Here is a 27,051-nt window from a genome sequence, read left to right as displayed (position 1 = left end):
GAGCCAGAGGCTTTATCTGCCTGGTTAGGATCTGGGGGGACTTGAGGAGCTGTGGGAGGGCCATGCAGTGTTTTTGCTGTTTGAAACTCCCTGCTCTGGTTGGCTGCCATGGCCCCACCCCCAGGGCCCCTCGGCATATTCAGCACCCCATCATTCTCCGACACTGTCATTCAGAGCTAGGGCACCCCAGGAGTCTCTCACCCACCCCGACTGGTTCAGAGAGCAGGCCACAGCGCCCACCAGCACTCAGCATTCATCCGCTGCAAGCCCACTCCAAAGGGACCGAGCCAACCTAAGGGCAGCCTGGCAGTTCCAGGGACGGAAATGAACCATCCTGACTTGCAGCAGTGCCAGGGCTGGGAGTGATGTACTTGTGACATACAGTCGTAGCAGTGGCTTCCTCTTATGGTCAAGCCAGGCCATTCCCCACCAAGGTGGAACCTTTTCATCACTGGGTGCCTACGTGGGATTGTTCAGTCAGATGGCGGCAGAGGCTGGGTACCTCCTGGGCTGCCTGTTTTTAAAGGGGCTGGAAAATGTTATGATCCCAGTGGGCCATGTCCCCAGCTGGAATAAGCTGGTGAGGATCCATTGAAGTCACTGTTGGCAGCGACGCAAGCTAAGAGGATGTGATGGTCATTGACCATGGCACTGCCCGTGTGGCTGGCATGTGTAATGGGAGGCTGTCACGTTCCTCTGCACAGTGGGAGGCAGGATGCCAGCTTGGCTGGCCCAGTGACCGGATCTGGTGTGACAAACCCCATGTAGCCCAGACTCCCTGCTCCCTAGCTCTCTGCCTACACGCTCCATGCCATGTGTTCTTCTTTCCAGGGTGACTGTGGCAAACCCGGACCCCCCGGAAGCACGGGCCGGCCAGGGGCAGAGGTGAGTCAGTGCAGCGCAGAAGGACGAGGTGTTTAATGCTCAGTGCACCGTGTGCGGCTCCCGGCAGGGACCCACGACCAGCGACACTGGATGGGAGGTCCAGCCACGAGTGTGCTTCTGCTCGCTGACCCCTTGTCCCAAGTCCCTTCCCCCTTGTGGGGTCCTAGAGCTCAAGGTCCAGCCCTAGCCCAATTCAGCAGCCCCAGAGCCCGAGTTAGCTGACACAAGCCAGCCGTGGGGGTTTAACCGCAGTAGACACTCCCTGAGCGACTCGCAGGGGAACTTCAGCAGCCCTGTTGCCATAGGGCCGGGCTCTCAATGGGGCAAATGAGTGCAACTCTGGTGAAATCAATGGTGCTACCTTGGGTTACAGCCGCTGAGGATCTGGCCTGGAACGCTGAAGTACAGAGCATGCAAACACACTCCCAGATTCTCGGGAAGGGGCCCAGTTCCCACTGGCGGTTCTCATGCTCTTGCGTACAGGTCAGCTGTGGGGGAGGGTGTACGGGCTGCGACGGCATCAGGATATAATGGCTCTGTCTTTTGCAGGGGGAACCTGGTCCGATGGGACCCCAAGGCAGACAGGGACCTCCGGGCCATTTAGTAAGTTGAATTTTTGCTCTGGTTGAGAAGAGGTGAAAACATCCCAATTGCACTGTTTTAATCTGGCACCGATGGGGGAAAACACAGCGCTGTGTGAGCTCACTCCAGCCCCAGCCTTTCCCAGCAGGAGGCGCCGTAGGGGCTGATGCAGGAGCACTGGCTGTAGGGGAACTCTCACCAATGCCAGTCCCAGCAGCAAGCACTTCAAGGGGGTTGGTTGGGGGAAGTCTCAGCTACTGCAGGCCCAGCCTCTCCCAGCAGGAGGTGCTGTAAGGGATGATGCTATTTTACTTGTGTCACGGAGTCCCCGGGCGATGCTCTGGAACTGCTCCCCATGAAGCCAGTCAGGACTCTGGGGAAGTCTCCTCTCTAGGAGCAGCCGGTCTTCAGGACACACAGATCACACAGCTTCCACCTTCCTGGGTCTGACCTGGGAGCATTCAGCATCCTCTGCCCCTCGGTGCGCTTCCCACAGCGAGTCCACTCAGGTGGGGTTCCTGGGGAAGCCAGAGAGTCCTGCCCCCCAACTTCGCAGTCAGACGTGACTCTCAGCCAGCCAGTAAAACAGAGGTTTATTAAACGACAGGAACATGGTCTAAAACAGAGCTTGTAGGTGCAGAGAATAGGACCCCTCAGCTGAGTCCATTTTGGGAGGCAGTGAGCCAGACAACCACGTCTGCCCTTCACTCCATGTCCCAGCCAGCCCCAAACTGAAACTCCCTCCAGCCCCTCCTCCCCTGGGCTTTGTTCCTTTCCTGGGCCAGGAGGTCACCTGATTCCTTTGTTCTCCAACACTTTTGCTCTCACCTTGCAGGGGGGAAGGGCCCAGGCCATCAGTTGCCAGGAAACAGGGTGTTGGCCATTCTCTGTGTCCAGACCCCTGCACACACCTGCCCTCTAGGGCTCTGCAATGATCATACACCCTTATCCCACCACCTAGATACTTAAGAACTGCATCGGGGAAACTGAGGCACCCCCACACTATTCAGAGGAAACATTAAGAACAGTCCCACTTCGTCACAACTTGCTCCTAAATTAAATGACTAGCGGGCAAGGCTGCTCGATGGGACAGTGTCCAGAAGTCTGGTGGGAGGTGCCATGGCTGTTCTGGCCACGGCGCTCTTACCCCCTGTCCTGTTCAATCTCCCATTGCTTTCTCCAGTTTAAAGAAGCGAGCTGACGGGTATAGTGGACACTGCACAGGGCCCTGCCGTGGCAGCACTGCTCCTGGCTCCCTGGGCGGGTAGGAGCCGATTGGCCTTTTTCTAGGGCTGGCTTCGGCTCCTGCCTCCAGGGTAATTGTTACTCTGTTAAATGTCCTAAATTTCTTCTCACTCGTTAGGGTCCCCCAGGAAGCCCAGGCCAGCCGGGCCCAGCCGGAATCACAGGAATGGTAAGTGCTGCCCCAGGGGCCTCTCCTTTGGCACAGATCTGTAGGAACATGTTTAGTCTCCTGCAGCCTCGTTCTTCCCAGAGTTGGTCAGATGGGGAGAGCAGACCCCACCCTGAGGTTCTCGCCCTGGCCTTGTTAGTAGCTTCGTTCTGCCAACATCATAAGAAATGTTCCCAAATGCCACCGTCACCCAGCCAGAGGCTGTGCATGTCCAGCCTTGCAGCACCAGCTGAACTGCCTTTGCCAAGCAACGTTGGCGGGCTGGTGGCACACAAAGCCGTGCCATGCCAGGGCCATGCTCGGAAGTGAACATGGCTGATGGACTTGGGAGGTCGGCTGGGATCTGATTCAGGATCCAGTTCTCCAGCCTTGGTTGGATTAGGGGCCAGGCGAGGTGATGTAGGCCCCAGTTTCCAATTAGGGCATCCACATTTGAGAACCGGCTCAGCGGTCGAGCTCCCGTACCTTGCCCGTTCTTATCACGAATGCAAGTTTGAGTGCCCGGGTCCACACCTGGGCACCTATTGATGGCTTCGTTCTCACTCTCAAAATAACGTCTGAAACCAGCGCTCTCTCCTTTTTCCCCATTCTCCAGGGACTGAAGGGCGAGAGGGGATCTCCAGGGGAAAGAGGTCTCGCAGGGATGCCCGGGCAACCTGGGACCCCAGGCCACCCTGGACCACCTGTGAGTGCTGCATGTCAGCGGAGACGTGACACGGAATAGGGCAATGCCAGAGCCTGGAGCGCACAATGTCCGTGGGGGTAGGGGAGAGGCGGGGGAGAGCCCCCGTTGGAACTGCACTGTGGGCAGGGACAGAGAACAAAGCACACCAGCATGTTCTGAGGTTGCCAGGTTCCTCTCTATGGTGCCAGGTTTGCCAATTATGGCATGCCAGTCTGGGCTCTGCCAGGCTTAGCCCATCCATCCTTCGCTGGGTGCGGTGTGGATTCGGCAAAATCCATCCATCCATACGACAGCACGTGTGTGCTTGGCACTCGCTGGGCACTGCCTCTGCAGGGGCTGCCCTGGTGACCTTCCTGTTGGGTGTTGTGAAGTCTTTACTCCCAATGTGCGGTGCGAACCCTCAGAGAGTGCTGACGGGGTCTGAGCCCGAGATGCGTTCTCAGCCTCCCTTTCCTTGGGAGCGTGGGCGTGCGCGCGGGGTGGAGCATGGAGGGCTCTGGGACGTTTCATGTTTCTGTCTTTGGTTTGCCAGGGCGAGATGGGCGCGGACGGAGCAGCTGGGAAAGAGGTATTGTGATGCTGGCCATGATGGCTCCCCCCCTCGCGCGCTTTCTGTCCCACAGCAGTGAGTGCGGCAGGTCCACACTGCGCTCTCTGCCCTGTACTTCTCCCAGCCCATTATTGCAACAGGATCGTGTTTGCAGTCGGTGCCGCTGCTGAGACAAGACACCCGGCACTTACTCCGGCAAAATTCCCCTGGGCATCAGCGACGTCTTGCCCAGCAGTGCTGAGTGCGCCATAGTGCCCAGCTGAGGATAAATAACTACAGCCTAGGAGGCAATGCTCAGGCCTGGCTTTCCTTCGACCCCGGACTGCACCAACACGACATCTCAAGCGGCTTTTGTGATCTAGAGTTGGACCCCTAGCGGGAAGAGGCTCCCCAACCCACAAAGTTTCCTACACTGCCCACTCCCTGCCACCAGGGGCAGCGTCCCATCCCAGGTTTCCTGGAAGGTGGGACTTCCTGGTTTGCCATCAGAGTGGAGGAAGTGACAGTTCCTTAGTGTCACCCCGCGCGGCGATACCTTAGGAGGGGTATACCAGCGACATAAGTAAGCGGGGGCCTGAGCATGCCTGTCTTACTCTGTGAGCTCTGGCAGAATCTCCAGAATAGAGGCCAGTGCCTGGAGGATAGCAGGCAATGTACGAATGGATGATACTAAACTGGGAGGAGTGGTAGATACGCTGGAGGGCAGGGATAGGATACAGAGGGACCTAGACAAATTGGAGGATTGGGCCAAAAGAAATCTGATGAGGTTCAATAAGGAGAAGTGCAGGGTCCTGCACTTAGGACAGAAGAACCCAATGCACCGCTACAGACTAGGGACCGAATGGCTCAGCAGCAGTTCTGCGGAAAAGGACCTAGGGGTGACAGTGGACAAGAAGCTGGATATGAGTCAACAGTGTGCCCTTGTTGCCAAGAAGGCCAATGGCATTTTGGGATGTATAAGTAGGGGCATAGCGAGCAGATCGAGGGACGTGATCGTCCCCCTCTATTCGACGTTGGTGAGGCCTCATCTGGAGTACTGTGTCCAGTTTTGGGCCCCACACTACAAGAAGGATGTGGATAAATTGGAGAGAGTCCAGCGAAGGGCAACAAAAATGATTAGGGGTCTGGAACACATGACTTATGAGGAGAGGCTGAGGGAACTGGGATTGTTTAGTCTGCAGAAGAGAAGAATGAGAGGGGATTTGATAGCTGCTTTCAACTACCTGAGAGGTGGTTCCAGAGAGGATGGTTCTAGACTATTCTCAGTGGTAGAAGAGGACAGGACAAGGAATAATGGTCTCAAGTTGCAATGGGGGAGGTTTAGGTTGGATACTAGGAAAAACTTTTTCACTAGGAGGGTGGTGAAACACTGGAATGCGTTACCTAGGGAGGTGGTAGAATCTCCTTCCTTAGAAGTTTTTAAGTTCAGGCTTGACAAAGCCCTGGCTGGGATGATTTAATTGGGGATTGGTCCTGCTTTGAGCAGGGGGTTGGACTAGATGACCTCCTGAGGTCCCTTCCAACCCTGATATTCTATGATTCTATGAACAAGCATGTGTTCGTATCCCACAAGGTGTTGGCAGGGGCTAAACTCCCTGCTTCCACGTTCCTGCTTCCTGCACCCAGGCAGGGTTGGTCTAACGAGGCAGGGATCCAGACAGGGCCTCAGCCAGTTTCATAAAGGAGGTTCTTTGGCATGAGAGGAGGAGAGAGCTGAAAGCTGAGCACGAGCTCAACCACAAGATATGGGCTTGATGCTGGAGTGACTGGGTGGGATCTGTGGCCTGTGCTATGCAGGAGGTCAGACTAGAGGATCACAGTGGTCACTTCTGGCCCTAACATCTTGGACTCAGACATGGCATCCAGCTGCCCAAAAGGCGGCAAAGCTCCCGACCCGAATGGATGGGCCAGATCGGCTGCAGCCATTCGGAACTCCTCTTTGTTTAGCTTTAAGCTTCCTGATCCTCAGAGCCTGTGAGAGAGAGAGCACTCCCCAGCCATTCCTGTCTCTCCGGTATACCACCTTCCCACAGGCTGAGACCCTGGCACCAAGACGGCCAGGGGCCACCAGCCCTAGGTCTAGAAATCATTTCAGAGCAGAACTTCCCGTGACCACTGCTCCATTCTGCCTCCTCCTAGGGCCCACCAGGGAAGCCTGGACCGTCAGGACCGGCTGGCCAGAAGGTAAGAGCAGGTCGGCTTTGCTCCGTGATGCTGAGCCTAGTGCTCTGGACAGCTGCTACGCTGGGGCCATGTTCCTGAGCAGAGGGGGCTGTGGAGGCGGATGTTCCCCCAGCTGCAGGCCTGCTGCCTGGGATCCCCAGAGGAGCCAGCCCATGTTCAGATTGCCCGGAGAGCTGCTGTGCTGTAGAGAGAAGCCCGTCTCTTGTCCGGGTGGGGAAAGGTGATGAGGAACTGGAGAGATATCTGCCTCTGACAGTGTCTGGCTTCTTCCTGTGTATTCCAGGGTGAAGCTGGCACTGCAGGGGAGAGAGGGCATCCTGGTGAGAAAGGGAGAGCTGGCATGCCTGGAGGACCAGGGAAAAGTGGCTCCATGGGCCCTGTGGGACCACGTGGCTCTCCAGGAGAGAGAGGCCACCCGGGCTCCCCAGGACCTGCCGGCAGCCCGGGGACGCCAGGACTCCCAGGCACAATGGTAAGGGGGGAGAAGGGGTAAGTGCCTGCTGCTTGGGTGTGGGGGGTTCTCCCAGAACAAAGCAGCCTGAACAAGGGTTCACAATCTGGCTCTGAGCATCAGGACTCCTGGGTTCTATTCCTAGCTCCCCTACTGACTCACTGTGTGGCCACAGGCGAGGCGTGTCATCCTGTTGCCTTTTCCCAGGTTGAGTTTTGCTTTGTGGTTTTTCCCGTCCCCTCTCTCTAGGGAGACATGGTGAATTACGATGAAATCAAGCGGTTCATCCGGCAAGAGCTGAACAAAATGTTTGACGGTAAGCGGGGTGGTGGGAACTGGAGGCTGGAGGGCTGGACCAAGCTGCAAGTGACGGCTTAGTGCTTGGCACATCCAGTCTGAAAGAGCTACACCAGTCTCTGGATCCACGTGTCCAAATCCTGGAAGGGTTAGCGCTGTCCTTCATCCAAGGAGATCAAAGTACCACTACCTAGTGTAGGGTGTGCCAAGTTAAGAGCCGAGGATGTGTGTGTGAATTACATCGCAGAGCCCGGTTTGGCCCAGGCTCCTGGACATCCCTCCAGCAACGTGCTGTGTCCTCTGAGCCAGTTGTCACTTCCTGAGCTGGCGTTTCCTGTGCACTTCTAGACCCCGCACGGTCTTCAGATAAGCCCCCACCATGGTGGGCTTCCTACACCCCTGATAGCAAGAGTTTGGGGTTGATAACTCCTGACTGGCACAGTCATTGGCTCCCCGTGTGTCTCTCTGCAGAGAGGATGGCATACTATGCCTCCAGGATGCAGTTCCCAGTGGAGATGGCTGCCTCCCCAGGACGACCAGGTCACCCTGGTAAAGATGGAGCGCCAGGGCGGCCAGGGCCTCCTGGGTCCCCTGGGTTACCAGGACAGATCGGGAGAGAAGGGCGGCAAGGTGTGCCAGGCATGAGAGGTAGGTCTTCTTCTGGAAGCTCTTTATTTGCATCTTCTCTTCCCTGATGTTTCTGCGGAGTTTCAGAAATGGCCACCAGGGTCAGGAGATGTTTAGTGGCGTGGTGGCCGCAGCTGGAATTCACTGCTGCGGGATTGCAAAGCAGGTTAAGGGAACTCCAGAGCCACTGGCCTAAGGGGGCTCCTGCCAGCCCATGGGTGTGAGTCACGCCTTCTCTTTCCACTGGTGGCCTTGCAAGTGCTCACTGTCTTGCTCAGCCCCGTGGAATCATCCTTTCCTCCCTCTCTGTTGCTTACGCGCATTGGGCTCTGTGAGTGGGGTTTCTTACTGTGCTCTCGCATTCCAGGTGAGCCAGGCACCAAAGGAGAAAAGGGAGAGAAAGGCATTGGCCTTGCAGGAGAAAGCGGTCCACCGGGGGCGCCTGGTAAGACCCCTGCACTTGTCACAACCAGGACCCAATTTGTTCTGCATTTTTAAGGTCAACTCGTTAGCCCTTCCTGCTTCAGGGACCCAGAGGGCGATAGGTGCCTGGTGCTTCAGGGTGAAATCTCCTCCTGGTTCAGCTTCTCCCAACAATGTGAGACAGACTGAGGGTCTCAGACCAAAGCCTTTCCATCCAAACCCTCTGAACTGTGGTGGGTCAGCTTTAACGGAGTCATAGAGTTTAGGGCCAGAACGGATCACCAGATCCTCTAGTCTGACCTGGATCTCACAGGCCACCAGCACTGAACCCAACAACTGAAATCAGACCAACATGTCACCGCCCACAGGAGACGTAGCTGTTATGTGCCACAGGCAGAGAATGGGAGGGACCAAGGTGCCCCGGTGCCCGAAGCCCCCACAATGGCAGGGAAATGAGTAAGTGAGATAGACCTAGATAATCCTGGCCAGTAACCCACACCCACATACTGCAAAGGAGGGCAAAATAAACCCCCAAGGTCACTGCCAGTCTGACCTGGAGAAAATTCCTTCCTGACCATGCATATAGCGATCAGTTAGACCCTGAGCACGTGAGCAAGAACCAGCCGGTCAAGCATCTGGGTTTGGCTTTGCACAAACAGCCTTCTCAGCTCCTCTCTTCCCTCCCCTTTCTTGTTTCTCCTCTTCAGGTCCACAAGGGCCACCAGGATATGGCAAGTTGGGTCCGCCTGGACCTATGGGACAGCAAGGCATCCCAGGTATTCCTGGACCACCAGGAGCTACAGGGCAGCCTGGAAAGACCGGGCATTGTAACCCTTCAGATTGCTTCAGCATGATGCCCCTTGAGCAGCCTATGTACGAGCCCAAAAACATGAAAGGACCCTTAGGCTGAGCGGACCTGTAGGGCATTTTCACAAAGGACTCCATTGGGAATGACCAAAGCTCAGCCCTCGCGACTGGTCGTGAATGATGTTTTTATTGCTGTTAATATTTTTTTCTTTCAATTTCCAGTGGGGTTAAGTCTCTCATGACGGCATTTGTGTGTGTGTGTGTGAGCGTGTGTGTGAGCGTCTCTTCTTGTGTTTGTAAAGGGAATTGGACACTGCTAGCTGGGGTCAGCCAAAATCCATTTCATGATGGTGTCTCCGCTTATCATTGCCTTGGCCAAGTCCACACCTTCCTGTGTCTTCTCTAGCTTCTTCTGTCTTTTTAATGATTAGTCTTTCAATACCTGGTCATCGCCAGCACTTTGGGCACTGGGGCCGAAAAAGGGGGCAAGGCGAGGGAAGGAAGGGTATTTTTAACTATCACACTCCTGAGCAGCCTCAGGTGTTACGGGGTGGGAACTTCGGGCAAGATTCCAGATCCCACCTCCATCATTTGTGAAATACATATCCCCGTTCACACAGTTGAGACAACTCTCTCTCTGCCCCCACGTGCCTTTCGTGTGTGTTGCAGCACGTGCTCTGCTGCTCCCTTCATTTGTAACATGCCAGCATCACACGTGCCGTCGGCCACCTCCTTGTCCTGGTGCCAATGTAGCTCTTGAATTAGAGAGGGCTCCTGCACAAAATCTTGGCCCTCAGCATAGAGCCATTGTAGGGAAAAACAAGACCAAGCAAGCTGGATCACCAAGACGTTTTTCAGCACCTGCAGCAGGCCTGTGTTTATCTTCGCATAGACGTAAAGCAGAGCACTCTGCACTCGTGCTGGCCTTTTCATTTTTGTTTGGTGGAAAAACAAGTGTCTAACCTACACATCAAGCCTGGGTTGCTAAGTGCTAGACTGGTTTCCAAATATTAAATACAACATCTGAGCATTCAGTTACCACTTTTCGGCTCTGTATGCAAAAGGGAGGGCTGCTTTCCTCCCTGAAGCAGGTTGAATCTGGTGAGCAAACAAACAGAAAATAATAAAACATTCCTGCCCAAGCTCTGTCTGCATCTTTTTAAGCGAATATATATATAAATCTTGAGCACTTCTGTCTATCACCCTTGGGACAGTAACAGCTGAACTTCTACCGGTTTGTCCTTCCCCCAGCCATAGATGAAACGAGCCCCAGAGTATGTACTAAAAATGGATGGAGCTCAAAAGGTTGGAAGACAGCCCAACAGTGTGTATTCTCAATGGAATATCTGGCATCTGGACCAGGAACCCGTGTACTGATATATTCCCTTCCTTTTAGTATTTGTCATCTCTTAAGGATGTAAGAAAATCATTTGTACCATCCATCAGCTGTTTTGTCTGTCATGAATAAGAAGTCAGGCCCAGATCCTCAAAAGTACGCAGGCTCCTAACTAACAGCCATTGATTTCACCAACAGAGCTAAATGCTGTTTCATATAGCAACATACCATGGTTTCAAGAAGCAACGGCTTTTCCCCTAAGAACCAGGCTATAACCTAACCCCAGCAGAGTTGTCGAGGATAGTTTTATAAACTAGTAACAATGGAGAACACAAGAGTCCCAGGACCCCCTGGTCAGGAAGACTGGGGGAGCCAAACCGGTCCCAGCAGCAGCTGTGTGTATAAGTTTGCAACCATAGCGTGGGCAAGACCGTAAGGGGAAGTTCCTCCAACTCCTCATGAAGGATACACGGTTACAGTTGGTCCTTGCTGTCATCTGTTACTATCCATCCCCCAGAATAGCCCAAACTTCTGCCCAGCAGCATCCATTGAGCTGCTAAACCAGAATACAAACAGGTAACAAGCACATCGGAAGAGTGGGTCTTAGGAACTCCATTAGCCAGACTGCTGTCTCCAGTGGAAAGAGCTCAGAGCCTGCATATTTACTGTTCCATAAGGTGGGGTGAAAAAAACAAGGTTAAGTATTGATGTGCTTGAGTAAACGAGCAGCCCCGAGCCCAGCAGAATTCCCATCACTCGTGTTCGCAGGAACAGGAGCAATTTCCTGAGGCAGAGTATTTAAAATTGAACCCAGCGTGTCTCTCTCAGCCGCTGCCTTCCGAATGTCAACTGCTCATTTCTTACGTGTCCGGGAGACCGTGTCTTCGTGTCACTAATGGGCTTGATAAACAGCACGTAAATTGGCTCCTCGCACCACTTCAAATAGGGAAGGCCAGAGCTGCAAAATAACGGTCTCTTTGCGTTTCCCTTAGTTGAAGCCGCAGCCTGCGCTCAGCTCCCCAGCTCAAATGTAGACTTCTGGGTTTGATCTAGTTCTAATAGGCATTCATCATTTCTAAGCAACCAGCTTGGAAGCAGTGGTGCCCTTTGGCATAAGTCAGCGGGCATGGCTGGAAAAGGGAGGGGGGTTAGTGCGGAAGCTTACACATCTCTCTAGGTATCTCAGAGCAGTGACAGCCCGTGGGGTATTGCCCTATCACTGAGCTAGGAGTGAGAGCCAGCAACTTATTTAATCAAAACAGTATCTATCGCAATCTGCCGAGGGCTGGCAGCCTGCTGAAAGACGCTCATCCTTCCCCGTGGAGGAGGGAAATGGCTTTAAGGCCAACCCTCAGAATCACAGCTGTTAGAAATGGAGATGATCCCTCAGATCCTCCAGTCTCTGCTTGAGGCTAACGGGATGGTTTGTTCCCTGCAGTACGCTGGCTCTCAGGCCTTAGCCCTCTCCCCAGCCTGCGACTGGGATTATTTAGCACCCCGCTAAGGAACTCTGCCCAGCCGCAGGCCAGTCCCAGAATGAGGAGGAGAAGCTGGGATCGGCTGCTGCCAGAGGGAGCGAGGGTGTAAGAGCAGCAGAGCCCGGAGTGGGGCGGGGGGGAACTGGAGAGGAGGGAACACACGGAATGGAGATGCCCTCCCAGCTTGAGCCATCCTTGCCCCCCACCCTTCCGACCCAGCACTAGGCCCCTTGCCCCCATTAACTCAGAGAGGAGGGAGGATCCCTGCAGTAACCCATGGGTTTGGGGGCAAGGGCCTGGGCCAGGCAGGACAGAGCATGGGGCAAACACTAAGGGGCAGGGGTTGGGGAAGAGGAGACAGGGGGCGGGGCAGACAGGCACAGGGTCAGGGCCATGGCGCCAGAGACAGGGGGCGGGACAGAGGGGCACCTAGAGGCAGGGCCATGGGGCCAGAGACAGGCGGCGGGGCAGAGGGGCACCTAGAGGCTGGGCCATGGGGCCAGAGACAGGGGGCAGGACAGAAGGGCAGGGCCATGGGGCCAGAGACAGAGGGCGGGACAGAAGGGCAGGGCCATGGGGCCAGAGACAGGGGGCGGGACAGAGGGGCACAAGGGCAGGGCCATGGGACCAGAGACAGGGGGCGGGGCAGAGGGGCACAAGGGCAGAGCCATGGGGCCAGAGACAGGGGGCGGGGCAGGGAGCACAAGGGCAGAGCCATGGGGCCAGAGTCAGGGGGTGGGGCATAGGGGCAGGGCCATGGCGCTAGAGACAGGGGGCGGGACAGAGGGGCACCTAGAGGCAGGACCATGGGGCCAGAGACAGGGGGCGGGACAGAGAGGCACAAGGGTAGGGCCATGGGGCCAGAGACAGGGGACGGGGCACAGGGGCAGGGCCATGAGGCCAGAGACAGGGGTCAGGACAGAGGGGCACAAAGGCAGGGCCATGGGGCCAGAGACAGGGGACGGGGCACAGGGGCAGGGCCATGGGGCCAGAGACAGGGGACGGGGCACAGGGGCAGGGCCATGAGGCCAGAGACAGGGGTCGGGACAGAGGGGCACAAGGGCAGGGCCATGGGGCCAGAGACAGGGGTCGGGACAGAGGGGCACAAGGGCAGGGCCATGGGGCCAGAGACAGGGGACGGGACAGAGAGGCACAAGGGTAGGGCCATGGGGCCAGAGACAGGGGACGGGGCACAGGGGCAGGGCCATGAGGCCAGAGACAGGGGTCAGGACAGAGGGGCACAAAGGCAGGGCCATGGGGCCAGAGACAGGGGGTGGGGCACAGGGGCAGGGCCATGGGGCCAGAGTTAGGGGGTGGGACACAGGGGCGGGGCCATGGGGCCAGAGTCAGGGGACGGGGCACAGGGGCAGGGGGTGGAGCCATGGGGGCCAGAGTCAGGGGACGGGGCAGAGGGGCACAAGGGCAGAGCCATGGGGCCAGAGTCAGGGGACGGGGCACAGGGGCAGGGGGTGGAGCCATGGGGCCAGAGTCAGGGGATGGGGCATAAGGGCAGGGCCATGGGGCCAGAGTCAGGGGGCGGGGCACAGGGGCGGGGCCAGAGTCAGGGGGCGGGGCACAGGGGAGGGGGCGGGGTTAGAGGGGGCAGGCAGCTCAGCGGTGAGGCGGGGAGCCTCTCTCTCTAGGCCTCAGGGCGCACTCTCTGCTGGCCCTTTAAGAGGCCCGCCCAAGCCCCCGTCACGTGATCGCCCTCTGGGCGGAGTTACCTGACTGAGATCCAGTAGAAGCCAGTCAACGCTCGCCTAAGAGACCGGCAACCAATCAGCGAAGCCGCGGGGCGGGGCGGGAAGCTGCGCTCACAGCGCGGGCGGGGTAGAGGCGGCGAGCTCCGCCGCTCACAAAGCGCCATGGCCGGCTACCCGTACGGGCAGGTGAGCGCGCGCGGGGCGGCCTGGCCAACGCCGGGGGCTCTGCCGCTAGGCCCGGCCCTGGGGGTGGGGGAGCTACCGGCCGCCCGGCCCCTGCGAGCCCCCCCTGCCGCGGGGGCCTCTGGGAGAGCTGGGGGTGGGGCTGGGGAGAGGGCGGTGCAGGAGTGGGGCGGTGTGGAAGGGGTCTGGGGCAGTGGGGCTGGGGGCAGTGCAGAGTGGAGTGGGGTGGGGTGGAAGGGGGCTGGGGCAGTGGGGCTGGGGGCAGTGCAGAGTGGAGTGGGGTGGGGCGGTGTGGAAGGGGGCTGGGGCAGTGGGGCTGGGGGCAGTGCAGAGTGGAGTGGGGTGGGGTGGGGTGGAAGGGGGCTGGGGCAGTGGGGCTGGGGGCAGTGCAGAGTGGGGTGGGGTGGAAGGGGGCTGGGGCAGTGGGGCTGGGGGCAGTGCAGAGTGGAGTGGGGTGGGGCGGTGTGGAAGGGGGCTGGGGCAGTGCAGGAGGGGCGGTGTGGAAGGGGGGTGGGGCTGGGGGCAGTGCAGGAGGGGCGGTGTGGAAGGGGGGTGGGGCTGGGGGCAGTGCAGGAGGGGCGGTGTGGAAGGGGGGTGGGGCTGGGAGCGGTGGGGCTGGGGGCGGTGTGGAAGGGGGGTGGGGCTGGGGGCGGTGTGGAAGGGGGGTGGGGCTGGGGGCAGTGGGGCTGGGGGCGGTGTGGAAGGAGGGTGGGGCTGGGGGCAGTGCAGGAGGGGTGGTGTGGAAGGGGGGTGGGGCTGGGAGCGGTGGGGCTGGGGGCAGTGTGGAAGGGGGGTGGGGCTGGGGGCAGTGCAGGAGGGGTGGTGTGGAAGGGGGGTGGGGCTGGGGGCGGTGCAGGAGGGGGTTGGGGTGGTGTGGGTGGGGCGGTGTGGAAGGGGGCTGGGGGCAGTGCAGGAGTGGGGTGGTGTAAAGGGTGGTGGGGCAGTGGGGCTGGGGGCAGTGTGGAAGGGGGGTGGGGCTGGGGGCAGTGCAGGAGGGGCGGTGTGGAAGGGGGGTGGGGCTGGGAGCGGTGCAGGAGGGGGTTGGGGCGGTGTGGAAGGGGACTGGGGGCAGTGCAGGAGTGGGGTGGTGTAAAGGGTGGTGGGGCAGTGGGGCTGGGGGCAGTGTGGAAGGGGGGTGGGGCTGGGGGCAGTGCAGGAGGGGCAGTGTGGAAGGGGGGTGGGGCTGGGGGCGGTGCAGGAGGGGTGGTGTGGAAGGGGGGTGGGGGCGGTGCAGGAGGGGGGTGGGGTGGTGTGGAAGGGGGCTGGGGCTGGGGGCAGTGCAGGAGGGGGTTGGGGCGGTGTGGGTGGGGTGGTGTGGAAGGGGGCTGGGGGCAGTGCAGGAGCGGGGTGGTGGTAGAGGTGCCATTGGTGGGGCTGTGGGGCGCTGATGGCACGTGAGGTGGTTCTGGGGGGTGGCTGTGGCATTGGGCCAGTTGTGGATGCCTAGGCAGAAAGGGGGGCTGGTGCTGGAGAGGGGGTGTGGCAGCCTGGGGTACAGTGGAGCCCCAGTGGCAGGGTGTCACCCGGGTGACTCCAGGCTGGTGTCAAGGGGGTGCCATCAGCAGAGGCAGAGTGGGGACTGATCAGGTGGCTCTGGGGTGACATCACAGGGTGTGTTGGCACCAAGGTGCTTGGGGAGGCGGGTGGAGGGGGTATGATTCAGATGTCAGCACTGTTTAACATGTCTGCTCCCCTGCCTCTCCCCCAACTGGATCTGTCCCGGACCCCAACAGGTCCCCAAGTGGCCCTGGACAGTCCCCTGTCAGAATGACACAACACAGCACTACAGTGTTGTTTCACAGGCCCCCAAACTGATTGGGCTTCCCCGTTAAAGGTCCCTCTCAGTGTAAATGGTGCGACAGCTGGCAGCCCTGGTGCCTTCCACTGAAATTCTCAATTGCTGTTTGTCCCCCAAAAGAGCCCAAGGGCTTTACACACTCCAGCAGAGCCAGTAAAATGCAACCACCTTTGGCATGGACAACAGCATCTAGTTGGTGCCTGGTGCAGTAGCAGGAGGGAACAGAGTATAAAAGGGCAAGATTTTCAAAAGCGACTAGTGATTTTCGCTGCTTCAATTTTGTGGGGCTCAGGTTGAGACACTTTAAAGGGACCCACCTTTCAGAGAGCAACTGACCACCTGCCCTCTGAAAGCAGGCTCCTTCCACGATTTTCAGAAGACACGAAACTGTGTAGCGCTAAAGTGTACAAAGTTTCCTGTCATCTCAGTTGTGAGTTGCCTTTTCTGATGTCAGCAGTTTACAGCCCTAACCAGTGAATTTACAAGGATGTGGATGGGGTGGGGATAAAGCTTGGCTCTGTTGTGTCTTGTTCCTCTTCCCTTATTGGCTGGGGTTGCTTCTCTTGGGAATAGGCTGAACGCACCCACCTCAGGCTGCCTAGGGTTTGTATCCTTCCATTGTCTCAGCTGCCCTTCATTGGGGAGCTGCCCTTCATTATATCCGATGAATGATGGTCTGAACTGGGAGTCAGGCGACTGTGCTTGACTTACGGGTATGTCTTCACTGGAGACTAGCCTGGCTGTGAGCATCCACACTCGGGTCGTACCCACGTAGCTGTGTTCACACTGGCAAAGCTCTAACTCAGGTGAAGAGCTCGGACTTCCGGGGGCAATAGTCTGTTGTTTGTGCAGCACAGCGATGTGGGCCTGTGGCCGGCTAATAGCGCATTGAGATGAGGCTCTCCAGGATCGCACTTCTCCAAGTGCCATGTAGAAATGTAGCAGGGTGTGGAGGATGTGGCGTTTAAATGTTGAACTGATGTATTTAAAGACTCATAGGTGGCTTCTGACGCAGGAGGAAGTAGGTAGAAGGGCAGGAAAAGATGGCCCTGAGGGAATTCTGGGAAGGCATTGGAGAACCGTAGAGGGTAGGTTACAGCCTGAGTTACAGCAGAACCTGGGCTCTAACCTATGCCCCCAGCCAGATAAGCTAGTCCACATTCAAAGCACCCCCAAGCCCGGGTCAAGGGTTTTTGTGTGTGGACAAAACTGGGTAAGAGTCTGGTTTAACTCTGCAGTGAAGACTCATTGCTGAAAGAAAGGGGGTTTACTTTGGGCTGCTTTAAAAGGATTCACCTTTCCCATGAAGGTGCAGGGTCCTTGCTGTTTACATAACTGCGAGGGCATTTGTTCTGTGACTTTCTCAGGTAGGATGACAGACACAAACCCTTCTGTTGTGGTCTCTGCCCAGTGCCTGATGGGGAGGTGGCTGCATCACAAAAACAGCCCTGATTGGCTCCCCAGGTGGCAGAGAAACCAAAGACTAAATTAGACCCTGGAGACTAAATTCAGCTCTCCTCCTGAGAGGAGACTCCTGCAGGTCCCAGCTACAGCCCGCTGGTGGAAGAAAAGGGTGTGTTAGGCTTGCTGTACCAGTTCTGTGGGTTCGGTGGCCATGGCTGTCAGGCCACCAACTGTCACAAACATGAAAGCTGGGATTTGCAAAGGCTCTGAAGGGTGTTGGGAACATCAGTGGGAGCATGGCATCTCGCTGTTTTAGGAGCTTCTGAAAATCCAAAGGTAAACTCTCTCACGCTGTGCAGTACTCTTACTAACTGGCCTCCGGCCGTGTTCTAGTATGACCCACTGTGCGATGTTCTTAACGCTACTGCATGCCTGTTGGTGTCGTACGGAGTATTTGTCAGATGAGGCTCTGAGAAGGCCGATTTACAGTCCTGGTAGCTACCTGTTGCGCAGGGAACCTAGGATGGCAGGACTCATGGATAGCTGGGTTCCCAGGTGTGCAGTGCCCTGTTCTGAGTGGGACAAGCAGCTACGGTTTGTTACAGAGAACTTCATGCCAGTGCAGAACATTAAATCTGGCATTTCTGGGTGTAAAGCCAGGGCAGGAACAGCTGCTGGGCTGGTTCAATCTATGCTTTACGCTCCCCAAATGACCTAAAATAATGCCCAGTGGGAGCGTAGGCTCATCATCCAATTTAACCCTAAATTACCGTACCCTGGGTCTTCAGAGTCCCTTCTGCTGGCTTAACTGATTGCTTGGTGTTTGCCAAGCGCTCTTGCTCCCTCCCTACCCTGCTGAACAGGGTTTGTTTCAAAAACTTCCCTTTGGGCTAAGCTGAAGCTGGGTCAGGGGAGTCCATCTTGGAGGGTTTTAGTTATAAACTCTGGTCATCCAGAATGACTGGCACACTGTGTAGCCACGAGGATGGGGTACTGCGAGTAGTCTGGAGGGTTGCTGGTTGGTTGTGCAGCTGTGCTGCAGACTCCGGGTTGATGGTCCCTGCAGCAGCTTTGTGCTTTCTAGTGTGTTTTGCTCTCTATGGGCTGTCAACGTGTCCTTTATTTCCCCCTTTCTCCTCCCACAGGGTTACCCCGGATCAGCAGGGCCAGCCCCAGGAGCCCCGCAGGGCGGTTACTATTCCGGAGGCCAGTATGGAGGTGGGCTGCCTCCTGGTGGTTCCTATGGCGGCCCAGCACCTGGAGGCCCCTATGGACCACCAACTGGCGGAGGGGCTTATGGGCAGCCCACCCCAGGGGGAGCACCATCTGGAGCTCCTGGGGGACCTTATGCAGGAGGCCCAGCCCCAGGAGGGCCTTATGGGCAGCCATCTACCAATCCGTATGGTGCCCCTCAGCCAGGACCCTATGGAGCTGGGGCTCCTGCTGGTGAGTAGAAAAATGTGTGATGGAATGATCCCGCCTCCCTGCACACGTTCTCCATTGCTGGTTCCTTTGCACAAACTTACTTATGGAGCTTCTCACGACACCTGCTAACTGGCTGCCCTCAGTGCCGGAGGAAGGCCATGTGCACGTGGGATGCACGGGGAAGAGCCCTGCCTTTGGTGCAGTCGTCACTAGCAAGCTGCCGTCCTTTGGGCTCTAAAGAGGTTTCCAAGATGGCTATTCCTTTCCCTTTGGCCAGGTGGCCGTTTGCTTGGCTGAATCTGGTGCCAGGATTCCCAAGTGCTAACTGCAGTGCTATTGTCTTTAAGCGAGCACTTGAGGCCGTTTTTAAATTAGGATATTGGCTCCTGCACTGACCTGGCACTTTCCTTTAGCTGAGCGTTATGATCTGAGCACAGGACAGAGATCCAGAGACTCCTGACTCCAAATACCAGCTCGGATCCTGGCATCCACTGTGGCCAAGGGAATAGCCTTTCACCACTATGTACCTCAGTTTCCCATGAGGGTAATGACTAAACTCCCAGGGCTTGTTCTTTATTATTTGTAAAGAACCTTTCAGACGACAAGGCCTAGACGTGTGCTAACTGTCATTCAAAGGTCTGGGGAATATGTCTGGGGCCCACTTGAACAATATGCCTTACCCAGAAGAATGGGAGCTGTGGCATTTAACTGAATCGTTCATTTCAATTAAACTGCTGTTCAGAAAAACGTTCCCGTTCATTATTTAAGGCTCCGACGTGGAGGAAAAATGCTGAAGAAGCTGCAACCCCAAATGGTAGAAATAAAACTTTATAGTCGCACACCTGTCTCCCCTGAACTGGTTGCGTTTAGTCTGCCGAAAGGACCCAGCTTCCACTTGTTTGCACTCCACTTACAAACCATCTGAGGAGGTCTAATTTGCTTCTCTCTACTTTTACAAGATCTTGTGTGCACCAAGTTCCGGCCATTATGAACCTGCTTCCGCAGGCTAGATCACATAGCCATAAAAACAGATTTAGACTGGAAAAGCTGACTCAGCCTCTCCTTGTGGCTGATCAGCTGTAACCAGTCCCTCGGCACTTGCTGTCTGTTTTTTTGCAGGGTTCCTGTGCTGACTCCCAGCTGTTAGTGGTGAAGAGGATCTAGCTAGGTCCTAACAAAGGCTGCTTTGCTTCGTGACTAGCAAACTCTCATTTCTCTAGTGGATTGTGTGAGCCTTTATCCTGTTCCTCCTGACAGGTAACATGCCACCTGGCGTGGACCTGGAGGCCTTTTCTTGGTTCCAGACAGTGGATGCTGATCGCAGTGGCTACATCTCCATCAAAGAACTCAAGCAGGCCCTGGTCAACTCCAACTGGTCTGCATTTAATGATGAGACCTGCCTCATGATGATAAGTGAGTCCAGATGTTTTTTCCTTTTAAACTGCTTATGAGCTGCAATCTGTATTAGAACAGACATTGCGTATTGGGCTGAACTCTGCAGGGGTTGTTTTGTAATATTGGAAAAAATCCAGCTTTGTGCATTGAATTTGGATCTAATAGGGTGAATCCTAGGTCAAGTGTACAGCAGCCATGTATTTCCCCCTTGGCAAAGCATTTACTTCGCAAAAGGGATGTGAATGGCAGGCTGGCTGATTGCTTGAGATTAGGGATGACGGCTGTGAGAGACTGGGCAAACCTTCATGCCCCACTTGGTAGTGGTTGGAAGAGCAGAGGAGAAATAAGATGCTGGAGCCGAAGCTCACCGTGCAACTTGTGCTGTCTTGGAAGCTGGAACTTCCCCAGCAGGTTTTTGTCATGCCCTTGGCTAGCTGATTGTTTAGCACTTATACAAGTTCAGTGCTGCATGACAGCCGAGGATAGTCCCAGCCTACTTCCCTGTGTGTCTAGCTCATCTTTCTAAGGACGGTTTGACTGTTAAGGAGGGCAACGGATAGACAGAAAAATCCAAACCACTTGCTATGGCAAACTGAATTCCTAACAGGTTCCACGCTTGCTGCAATACCCTGAGGGTGAAGGTTTTGATGCCATTGCCTGAAGGCCGTTGTGACATAAATGCCAACATTTTGATCAGCATAGTGCTTTCCCATTATGAATTCTGTTCCTGTGGTTAGGTTTGCTCCACAGCTCCTAAGCGGGAGAGCTTTCTGAAGTGGCAGCGTGGTCTTATGGCTAGAGAAGGGGACTAGGAGTCGCAATACCTGGGTTCTGTATCTAAGGGCATGTCTGCGCTTACCGAGGATCGATTTAGTGGGTCTAGTGAAGACCTGCTAAACTGACCACAGATCACTCTCCTGTCGACTCTGGTACTGCACCAAAATGAGAAGGTATAAGGCAAGTCGACAGGACAGTTTCTTCTGTTGACCCAATGTGGTGTAGACACCGCAAAAGGTTGACCTAAGCCACATTAACTCTAGCTACGTTATTCACATAGCTGGAGTTGCGTAACTTAAGTTGATTAAGCCCCGTAGTGTAGGCAAGTTGCCAAACACCATCTGAACAGTGCGGAATGACACACTTCCCTGGGATGTAGCATGTTTGCAAAGCTCTTTGAGAGATTCTGATGGGAGGCGCTGTAGATGTGCATGGCACTGTTTTTGGATCACCCCTCATGGCCCTGCTCTTGCTGTTGGTTCCTCGGCAGACATGTTCGATAAAACTAAATCGGGACGGATCGATATCTTTGCGTTCTCGGCCTTGTGGCGCTTCATCCAGCAGTGGAAGAACCTCTTTCAGCAGTATGACAGAGACCGGTCAGGCTCCATCAGCTTCAGCGAGCTGCAGCAAGGTGAGATGAGAGGGGATGTAGCAGATTGTAGAGAGCAAACAGGTGGCAGCGTCCTCAGGGATGACAGCACAGTACCCATTGTGGTTCCTGTCCCTACTAGTTGCTCTCTGAAACCATATGGTGTCTGGTCTGGGGGCTCTCCCCAAACCTGCATGACAACTGCTTCAATGGTGTCAGTTCAAGGCAAAGGTGGACGAATCAACAGTTCGGTGCTGGCTTGGTTGCCTCCCACTTTAAATAATTACAGCTATCCCCTCCTGCAGTGTAACAGCTGCATTCTAAACTCGTGGAACCGCTGTGTTATGAATGCACTATGCTCGTTGAGCTTTAAGCGGGCTCCATGGAAGTGGTGCAGTTAAACCTTCTGTGGCTAACACTTCTGCTTTCCAAGCATGGGGTTGTTACAGCAGATCCCTGTGCTCCTGCCTCTGATACGTGGAGAGGCTCCCACTCTAAAGTCGTGGCTACAGAGGCTGTGTGCTGATGCTGTGCGGCCAGACACCTTTTGCCGTGACTCTGACCTGTAGGGTGTGTGCGTTGGTCCGAAGGCTGTAGGTGTCAGAGCAAACTAGCTTCTCTTTTTCCAGGAGACACTCTGCCCCCTTCCGCCTCCCCAAAATAACTCAGCTCTGCCTGGATCGCATATAGCTAAAGGCCTACTTTATCTGATGAACTGCTAAGATTTAACTGTCTATGGGAGGCAAGGGGAGTATCGGGAACTTGCACCTCAATTTATGTTCCTACAGCTCCATCCTGGGTTGTGATCAGCTGTGCTTTTACATAGCACCCTGGCATCAGAGCGGGGAAATGCCTCTGCGTATTCGGAGAGAGGAAGATGGACTGATCTCCACGGGGAAGGGGTCTTTCGCCCAAGGGATTTATTCGATCTTTGTTTCTTTACTCCCAGCTCTGTCCCAGATGGGATACAACCTGAGCCCCCAGTTCACCCAGCTGCTGCTATCCCGTTACTCTCAGAGGGCTTCCAACTCCACCATCCAGCTGGATAGCTTCATTCAGCTCTGCACCCAGCTCCAGAGCACGACCGAAGCTTTCCAAGAGAAGGATACCGGCAGGGTAGGCAGCGTGCGGCTCAGCTATGAAGACTTCCTCACTATGGCTGCAACTCGCATGTTGTGACGCCTTGGGACGTTTCTTTGCCTGAGGATAGAGTCACTGGGCGCGATCGATCAGCCCTTCTCTCCTGGATATGTATGTCCTCTGACAGGAAGGGTAAATCCATTCCATTTCCTCTCCCACCTGTGTAACAAAAGTGAAGTGCCTGAGAACGAGGGAGCGACATGGACAGGTGGAATCAAGCTGTGAACATGTGTGGCAGAAGCCCAGCTGTCAGCCGCTCTGATTTCAGTCTCCAGTCCACAAAACAATTTAGATGTCCCTGCCAAAAACATTGGTTACATTATATTGCCACCAGGGGGCACACCACATAAAAGGAAGGCCAGCATTGTAAATTACACTGTTTAGTAATGACAGGTTTCAAGTGTCCTCTGCCCCCCACCTCCTGCCAAGGTCAGGGCCAGTTCTAGGGGTGGGTGACAAGAACGGTTACCTAGGCACCAACTTTTGTGGGGGGGTTGCCCTGCTGCACTGTTCAGCTCTGATTGGCCACCTTTTTTTCCTCTGTCACTCAGGAGGCCCCAAAAATGTTTTCTGCCCTTGCCAGCAAAAGAGCTAGGGCAGCTCCTGTCTCCGGTAGGTGAAACTGTACTTCAGTCCCCAAACTGTGCTCTCCTGCCACCCTGGGAGGGTGCTGTCCTAGTTGTCGGGCATCTGAAAACGTTTATTCCCCCTCAGCCGGCCTTATGGGGCTTGCTTCCTTGTTTCCCCACAGTAATTTAGGGCAACATCGACATCTTCCCTCGTACGATCCTTAATATCCAAAGTGGCAAGTGATGCCAAGGAGGGGCGATCATGCATTGCAGCATTTGCATTGACGACTGTTCCGATTCCTGTGCCCGAGTACTGGCGTTTCAAACCTGACTCCCTTACCAAAGATTAAGCATTTATCAAAACCATTGTTCACCCTTCCTTTCTCTCGCTGTGGGGTCCTCTTCTTTTGTGACGTGTAGCTTGACATCTGAGTCATATCCAGTGCACAGTTCCTGCGCAGTGTGAAATGGGGCCTCTTGACTTGAGTGACAGAGGATAATTAGCTCCCTTTTTCTTGCCAATGTGTATTTGAGGTTTTTTGTTTTCATTTGTAGGGGCCAAAATCATGAAGGGCTTTAAGCTTCAGTAAACAGTTTATACTTAGAAAGATCACTGCAATAAAATACCATGTGCATTATCGTTGTTGTTTGTTGCAGTAGTGCCTAGGGGCCGGGACCTGTTGTGCCAGGCACTGTACTAACACAGAACAAAGAGCTTTTCAACACCAGTCCTGCCATGTATTGTCTGTGGCCGCTCCTGGGGCCCGGAACTACCCCCAGAGCAGTCGTCACTTTCAAAGGTAGGGCCTCTGAAGTGTTGAGCACCAGCTGTGAAAGTCTGAGTACTTTCACCTCCCAAAGATGTCAAGAGAACTTGCAGGATTGGGACTGCCTTTTCCAGTGGGAGAGCCTGCTCTACACAGTTTGTGTACGGGTCTTACTAGGTCTCTTAGGGGGGTGATTTTATTTTTTTAACGGATACGGTTGTACCAGGACAACCCGTAGTGTGGGTGCAGTTATACTGGTGGAAAGATGCCTTATATCAGTGTCATTTATTCCCCTTCCCGAGTCCTGTGAAGGTTCTTATACTGGTATAGCTTGCACCAGTATGACTGTCTCTTACTATAAATGCAACCACGCTCGTGGAGCTGTACTCCTTTAACTATACTGGTACAATTAGTGGTCCAACTTGGATGTGTAGACTAGGCCCTAGACTAAGGGCTTATCTATGCATGGAATTGTTCCTGATTCACTGTTCTGATTAACTCCATGTCTGGACGCGCTCACATTGGTATAAAAAATGCCCACATAGGGAGCTATACACAGGGAGTTATTGCGCTTTACACCCTACCTTAATCCGGCTTAATTTTCAAGTGTAGATAGGCCTTGAGATCTATGTGGTGGCAGGGTTCAAATTGATGGGGATTAGTGTGTGCCATTTACTCTCCTCTGGATGCTGTTGCTGTCTCTGGCTTTCCTGCCTCTTAGCCCTGGAACATACAAATACTTCAGAGGAGCAATTATTTTTCCTTAGGAATGCCCCAAATTGCACAAATTATAGTGAGGAGGGGGAAAAAATGTCTGGGAGAAGAGACCATTAGATTTTGTAAAGACTTTCTATACCTCTGCTACTCCCTGCCCAAAACCTCCCTCCCTTTTCCCTGGTCTCCTTGCAGTCCAGCACAATTCTCTTATCCTGCATGTGGTTCTGCTACCAGGATGCTACTTAAAATGCTCTCCCAGCACTGATTTAAAATGAAATTGACGAGAGTTGGTAATATACCTAGTGAGCTCACAAGGGGTTGTCTGTCTGCAAAGAGCTTTTTTCCATGCCACTCAGATGTCTGATTGCTTTTATATGGTGCTGTAAATGTGTGCTGTAGCGTTGCTGAGCCAAACCGATAACACAGTCCCTGCCTTAATGGGCCCATGAACTGCCAATGGCTGTGTCTGCTTTATTTCCTGCGTTGGGGGAAGGACTGCAAGGCAGAGGACAAAAATACTTGCCATTTATAAAGTGCTTTTCATCTTCAACGAAGAAATGAGTCCTAACAATCATGTGAGATGGGTATTATCCCTGTTCCACAGAGAGGTAAACTAAGGCACAGGCAGGGGACGGGACATGCCCAAGGTGGCACAGTGAGCCAGCAGTAGTGCTGGGATCAGCACTGTGAGGGTCCTGTCTTCACGTTCTCTGAAGCACCAACACTGCGCTGTAGAGCATTGCAGGCAGGGGTACCCATTGCCTGCGTCCCTGCTCCCTTTGAGTGTCCTTCAGCTGGGGCCTTCTGCCAGCCACGCTTCCACACTGGTGGCCGCCTGTGTGCGTGAAGGGTATTATGCTGGCCATATGACAGCTGCCTTGCAATGGAGTGGCAGAGGGCCCAGCCTGCTGGGGTGGATCTGGATTGAGCCACCATCATGTGTTTGACATCATGGCTACAGCAACACGTCCCAGTTATAGGAGAATACTCAATGTGTGTTTGTTTATACCACCGCCCCTCTGCTGGCTGGACAGCAGACCCTGCTCAAGTGTGGGATGAGGGCACCCTCTAGTGGCTGTTGCCTGTGAATGACACCAGCTCCACTAATTTACAAGCATGACCATTTCCGAAGCAGCCATGCTGCGGTTGGTTAGCAGTTTCCTGAGGTTTAGAGATGGGGGGTGAGTCCTAGGAGCATTGCAATGGATGGAGGGAGGGGCTATCTTACTGGGCTTACCAAGACAGCCTTAAAACAAATAGGGCCAGCAGATAAGCTGATGCTGAGAAATAGCACAGATGAGTTCCTACCGCCAATGCCGGGGGAGGGAGGCTCTTGTTAGACTTGCTGTGAAACCTGCTTGGGTTTTACAAGATACATGTGGTGTGTGAAGGAGCTGCCAAAGTACCCTAAGGAGAGTGGATGGGAAAAGCATCTCTCACTTCCTGGGGATAGCTAGTCCGCTGTGGGGCGGAGAGGAACGTTAACGCTTGAAGAGGTGGGGAAGAGGGAAATTGTACTTGGATCTTTGAGCTCTTCTTAGCATCCCCTGTTGGTCGAAAGACCAGATCATCTATCTGAAAGAGAGAGTTTCATTGCTCAGGTCGCTTCCTGCGGCCCTGGCTTAGACACACCTGTGAGATGGCATCAAGCAGATCAATGTGCCTGCAGGAGCAGACAGCATCTGGGATCCAAAGGTCCCAGGCAGGCTTAGTCCCGGTTTTAAGCTGCAATTTGATTCAAGCCAACAAGGCTTAGGCATGGATATGACTTCCCTCCAGTCTGTTCAAAGGAAAGCTAGTTTGTAAGTGGCTGATAGCTTGCATCTAACACAGAGCCTGTGGGGGGGTGTAAGCCAGCTCCGTTTATCCTGCTTTAGGCCTCGGAACTCTGTGGTGTCCGCACAAGCCCTGTCCGTGTTCAGCAGTGGGTGAGGAGTCGGTGGAAGTCTCTCCCAGTTACCGTTGTCTGAGATGTCCCCTCTGCCTTGACGTCTAACTGAGGTAAAGAGCTTCTGAGGGTTTAGCCAGTATCAGAGGATGATGGAGACTAGCATATGGTCTGAATTTAGATTCTCCACCCTTCCCCCATCTGCCCTTAACACAAATGTTGCTCTTTTTTTTTTTTAATGGCCACCAGCAGGAAACTGAGAAGCTTAATGAAACTCTTTAGTGCCAGCTGATGGGTCTGGTGCAGGCCATGAAGTGCTTCCTCAGCGCAGCAGCTGAAGGATGCCAAGCGGAATGCCCCCAGCTCTCTTTCAGCTGCAGGAGTGAGTGTGGGTCAGGGCTTCTTAGCCTTGGAAACCTGAATGCTTGTCCACTTCCACTGTACGTGTGGAGTCCTCTAGCACAACAGCCCAGCCACATCCTGAAAACTCTGCTGTCTCTAGCCTCAGAGGAGAGAGGTTGTCTTCTCCAACTGGCCAGTGTTCAATGGTTTGCAGCAGAGAGGTGCTTGACCACTGCAGTCTGAGGGCAGGGGCCATCCCTTTTAAAAAGGGAGTCTTCTCCTCCCCTCTGGTATTCACAGCAAGGCCGTGGTGACCCTAGGTAGCACCACGTGCTATGAGATCTTCGGATGTGATGCCTTTGCTCTGCAGGGTTGCATACTTTTGACTGGGGTCTCCTTGCTGTGCCTGAAGGAGGCTCTGAACCCGTGGAAGCATCAGGCGAAAGCGGCCTTTGACTGTCCCTGGCATTTACCTTCCAAAAGCGGGGGCTGTGGGGGAAGCCACACAAATTATGAGATGAACTTTTAGCTTTGGAGGAAAATAGGCTGTTAATTACCCTCATTGCTCCTGGCAAAATGCTGCTCCAGATGAGCTGCTTCCCCATTAGACATGGAGCATGACTCCAGCAACA

General features: G+C 54.8%; 2 protein-coding genes and 1 long non-coding RNA gene across 7 annotated transcripts in view; 2 read left to right on the top strand and 1 right to left on the bottom strand.

Moving 5' to 3' along the window:
- Nucleotides 1-10,047, top strand: part of COL16A1 (collagen type XVI alpha 1 chain) — a 166,166-nt gene extending 156,119 nt beyond the window's left edge. For all 5 annotated transcript variants that reach the window (XM_084652357.1, XM_084652359.1, XM_084652358.1 and 2 more), the window contains 11 exons: nt 832-885; nt 1,435-1,488; nt 2,831-2,881; nt 3,477-3,566; nt 4,099-4,134; nt 6,256-6,300; nt 6,584-6,772; nt 7,001-7,067; nt 7,520-7,696; nt 8,043-8,120; nt 8,806-10,047. In XM_084652357.1, coding sequence (XP_084508483.1) covers nt 832-885; nt 1,435-1,488; nt 2,831-2,881; nt 3,477-3,566; nt 4,099-4,134; nt 6,256-6,300; nt 6,584-6,772; nt 7,001-7,067; nt 7,520-7,696; nt 8,043-8,120; nt 8,806-9,008 — 1,044 coding nt within the window. In that variant the 3' untranslated portion in view covers nt 9,009-10,047. The remainder of the gene's footprint in view (nt 1-831; nt 886-1,434; nt 1,489-2,830; nt 2,882-3,476; nt 3,567-4,098; nt 4,135-6,255; nt 6,301-6,583; nt 6,773-7,000; nt 7,068-7,519; nt 7,697-8,042; nt 8,121-8,805) is intronic.
- LOC311533177 overlaps nt 1-13,517 on the bottom strand; it is a 32,604-nt gene extending 19,087 nt beyond the window's left edge. Inside the window, exon 1 of the long non-coding RNA XR_014714521.1 lies at nt 13,444-13,517. This is a non-coding gene — a long non-coding RNA (uncharacterized lncRNA). The remainder of the gene's footprint in view (nt 1-13,443) is intronic.
- PEF1 (penta-EF-hand domain containing 1) lies at nt 13,479-23,345 on the top strand. The gene is made up of 5 exons (XM_084652361.1): nt 13,479-13,608; nt 17,953-18,253; nt 19,490-19,645; nt 20,895-21,038; nt 21,946-23,345. Exons 1-5 carry the CDS (start codon nt 13,585-13,587, stop codon nt 22,173-22,175), a joined length of 855 nt encoding a protein of 284 aa, XP_084508487.1. The 5' UTR covers nt 13,479-13,584; the 3' UTR covers nt 22,176-23,345.
- The last annotated feature ends 3,706 nt before the right edge of the window (nt 23,346-27,051 follow it).

This window comes from Lepidochelys olivacea, assembly GCF_965140295.1.
Source record: "Lepidochelys olivacea isolate rLepOli2 genome assembly, chromosome: 19".
Lineage (NCBI taxonomy): Eukaryota > Metazoa > Chordata > Testudines > Cheloniidae > Lepidochelys > Lepidochelys olivacea.
Note: the sequence above shows the minus strand (reverse complement) of the source record. Positions and strands in the feature narration are given on the sequence as shown.

Excerpts from the sequence above, each read along its gene's own strand:
- PEF1 (XM_084652361.1), top strand. The coding sequence starts at position 13,585 with ATGGCCGGCTACCCGTACGGGCAG. Across the intron at positions 19,646-20,894 it reads GACCTGCCTCATGATGATAA|ACATGTTCGATAAAACTAAA; the intron begins GTGAGTCCAGAT and ends GTTCCTCGGCAG. Across the intron at positions 21,039-21,945 it reads CTTCAGCGAGCTGCAGCAAG|CTCTGTCCCAGATGGGATAC; the intron begins GTGAGATGAGAG and ends CTTTACTCCCAG.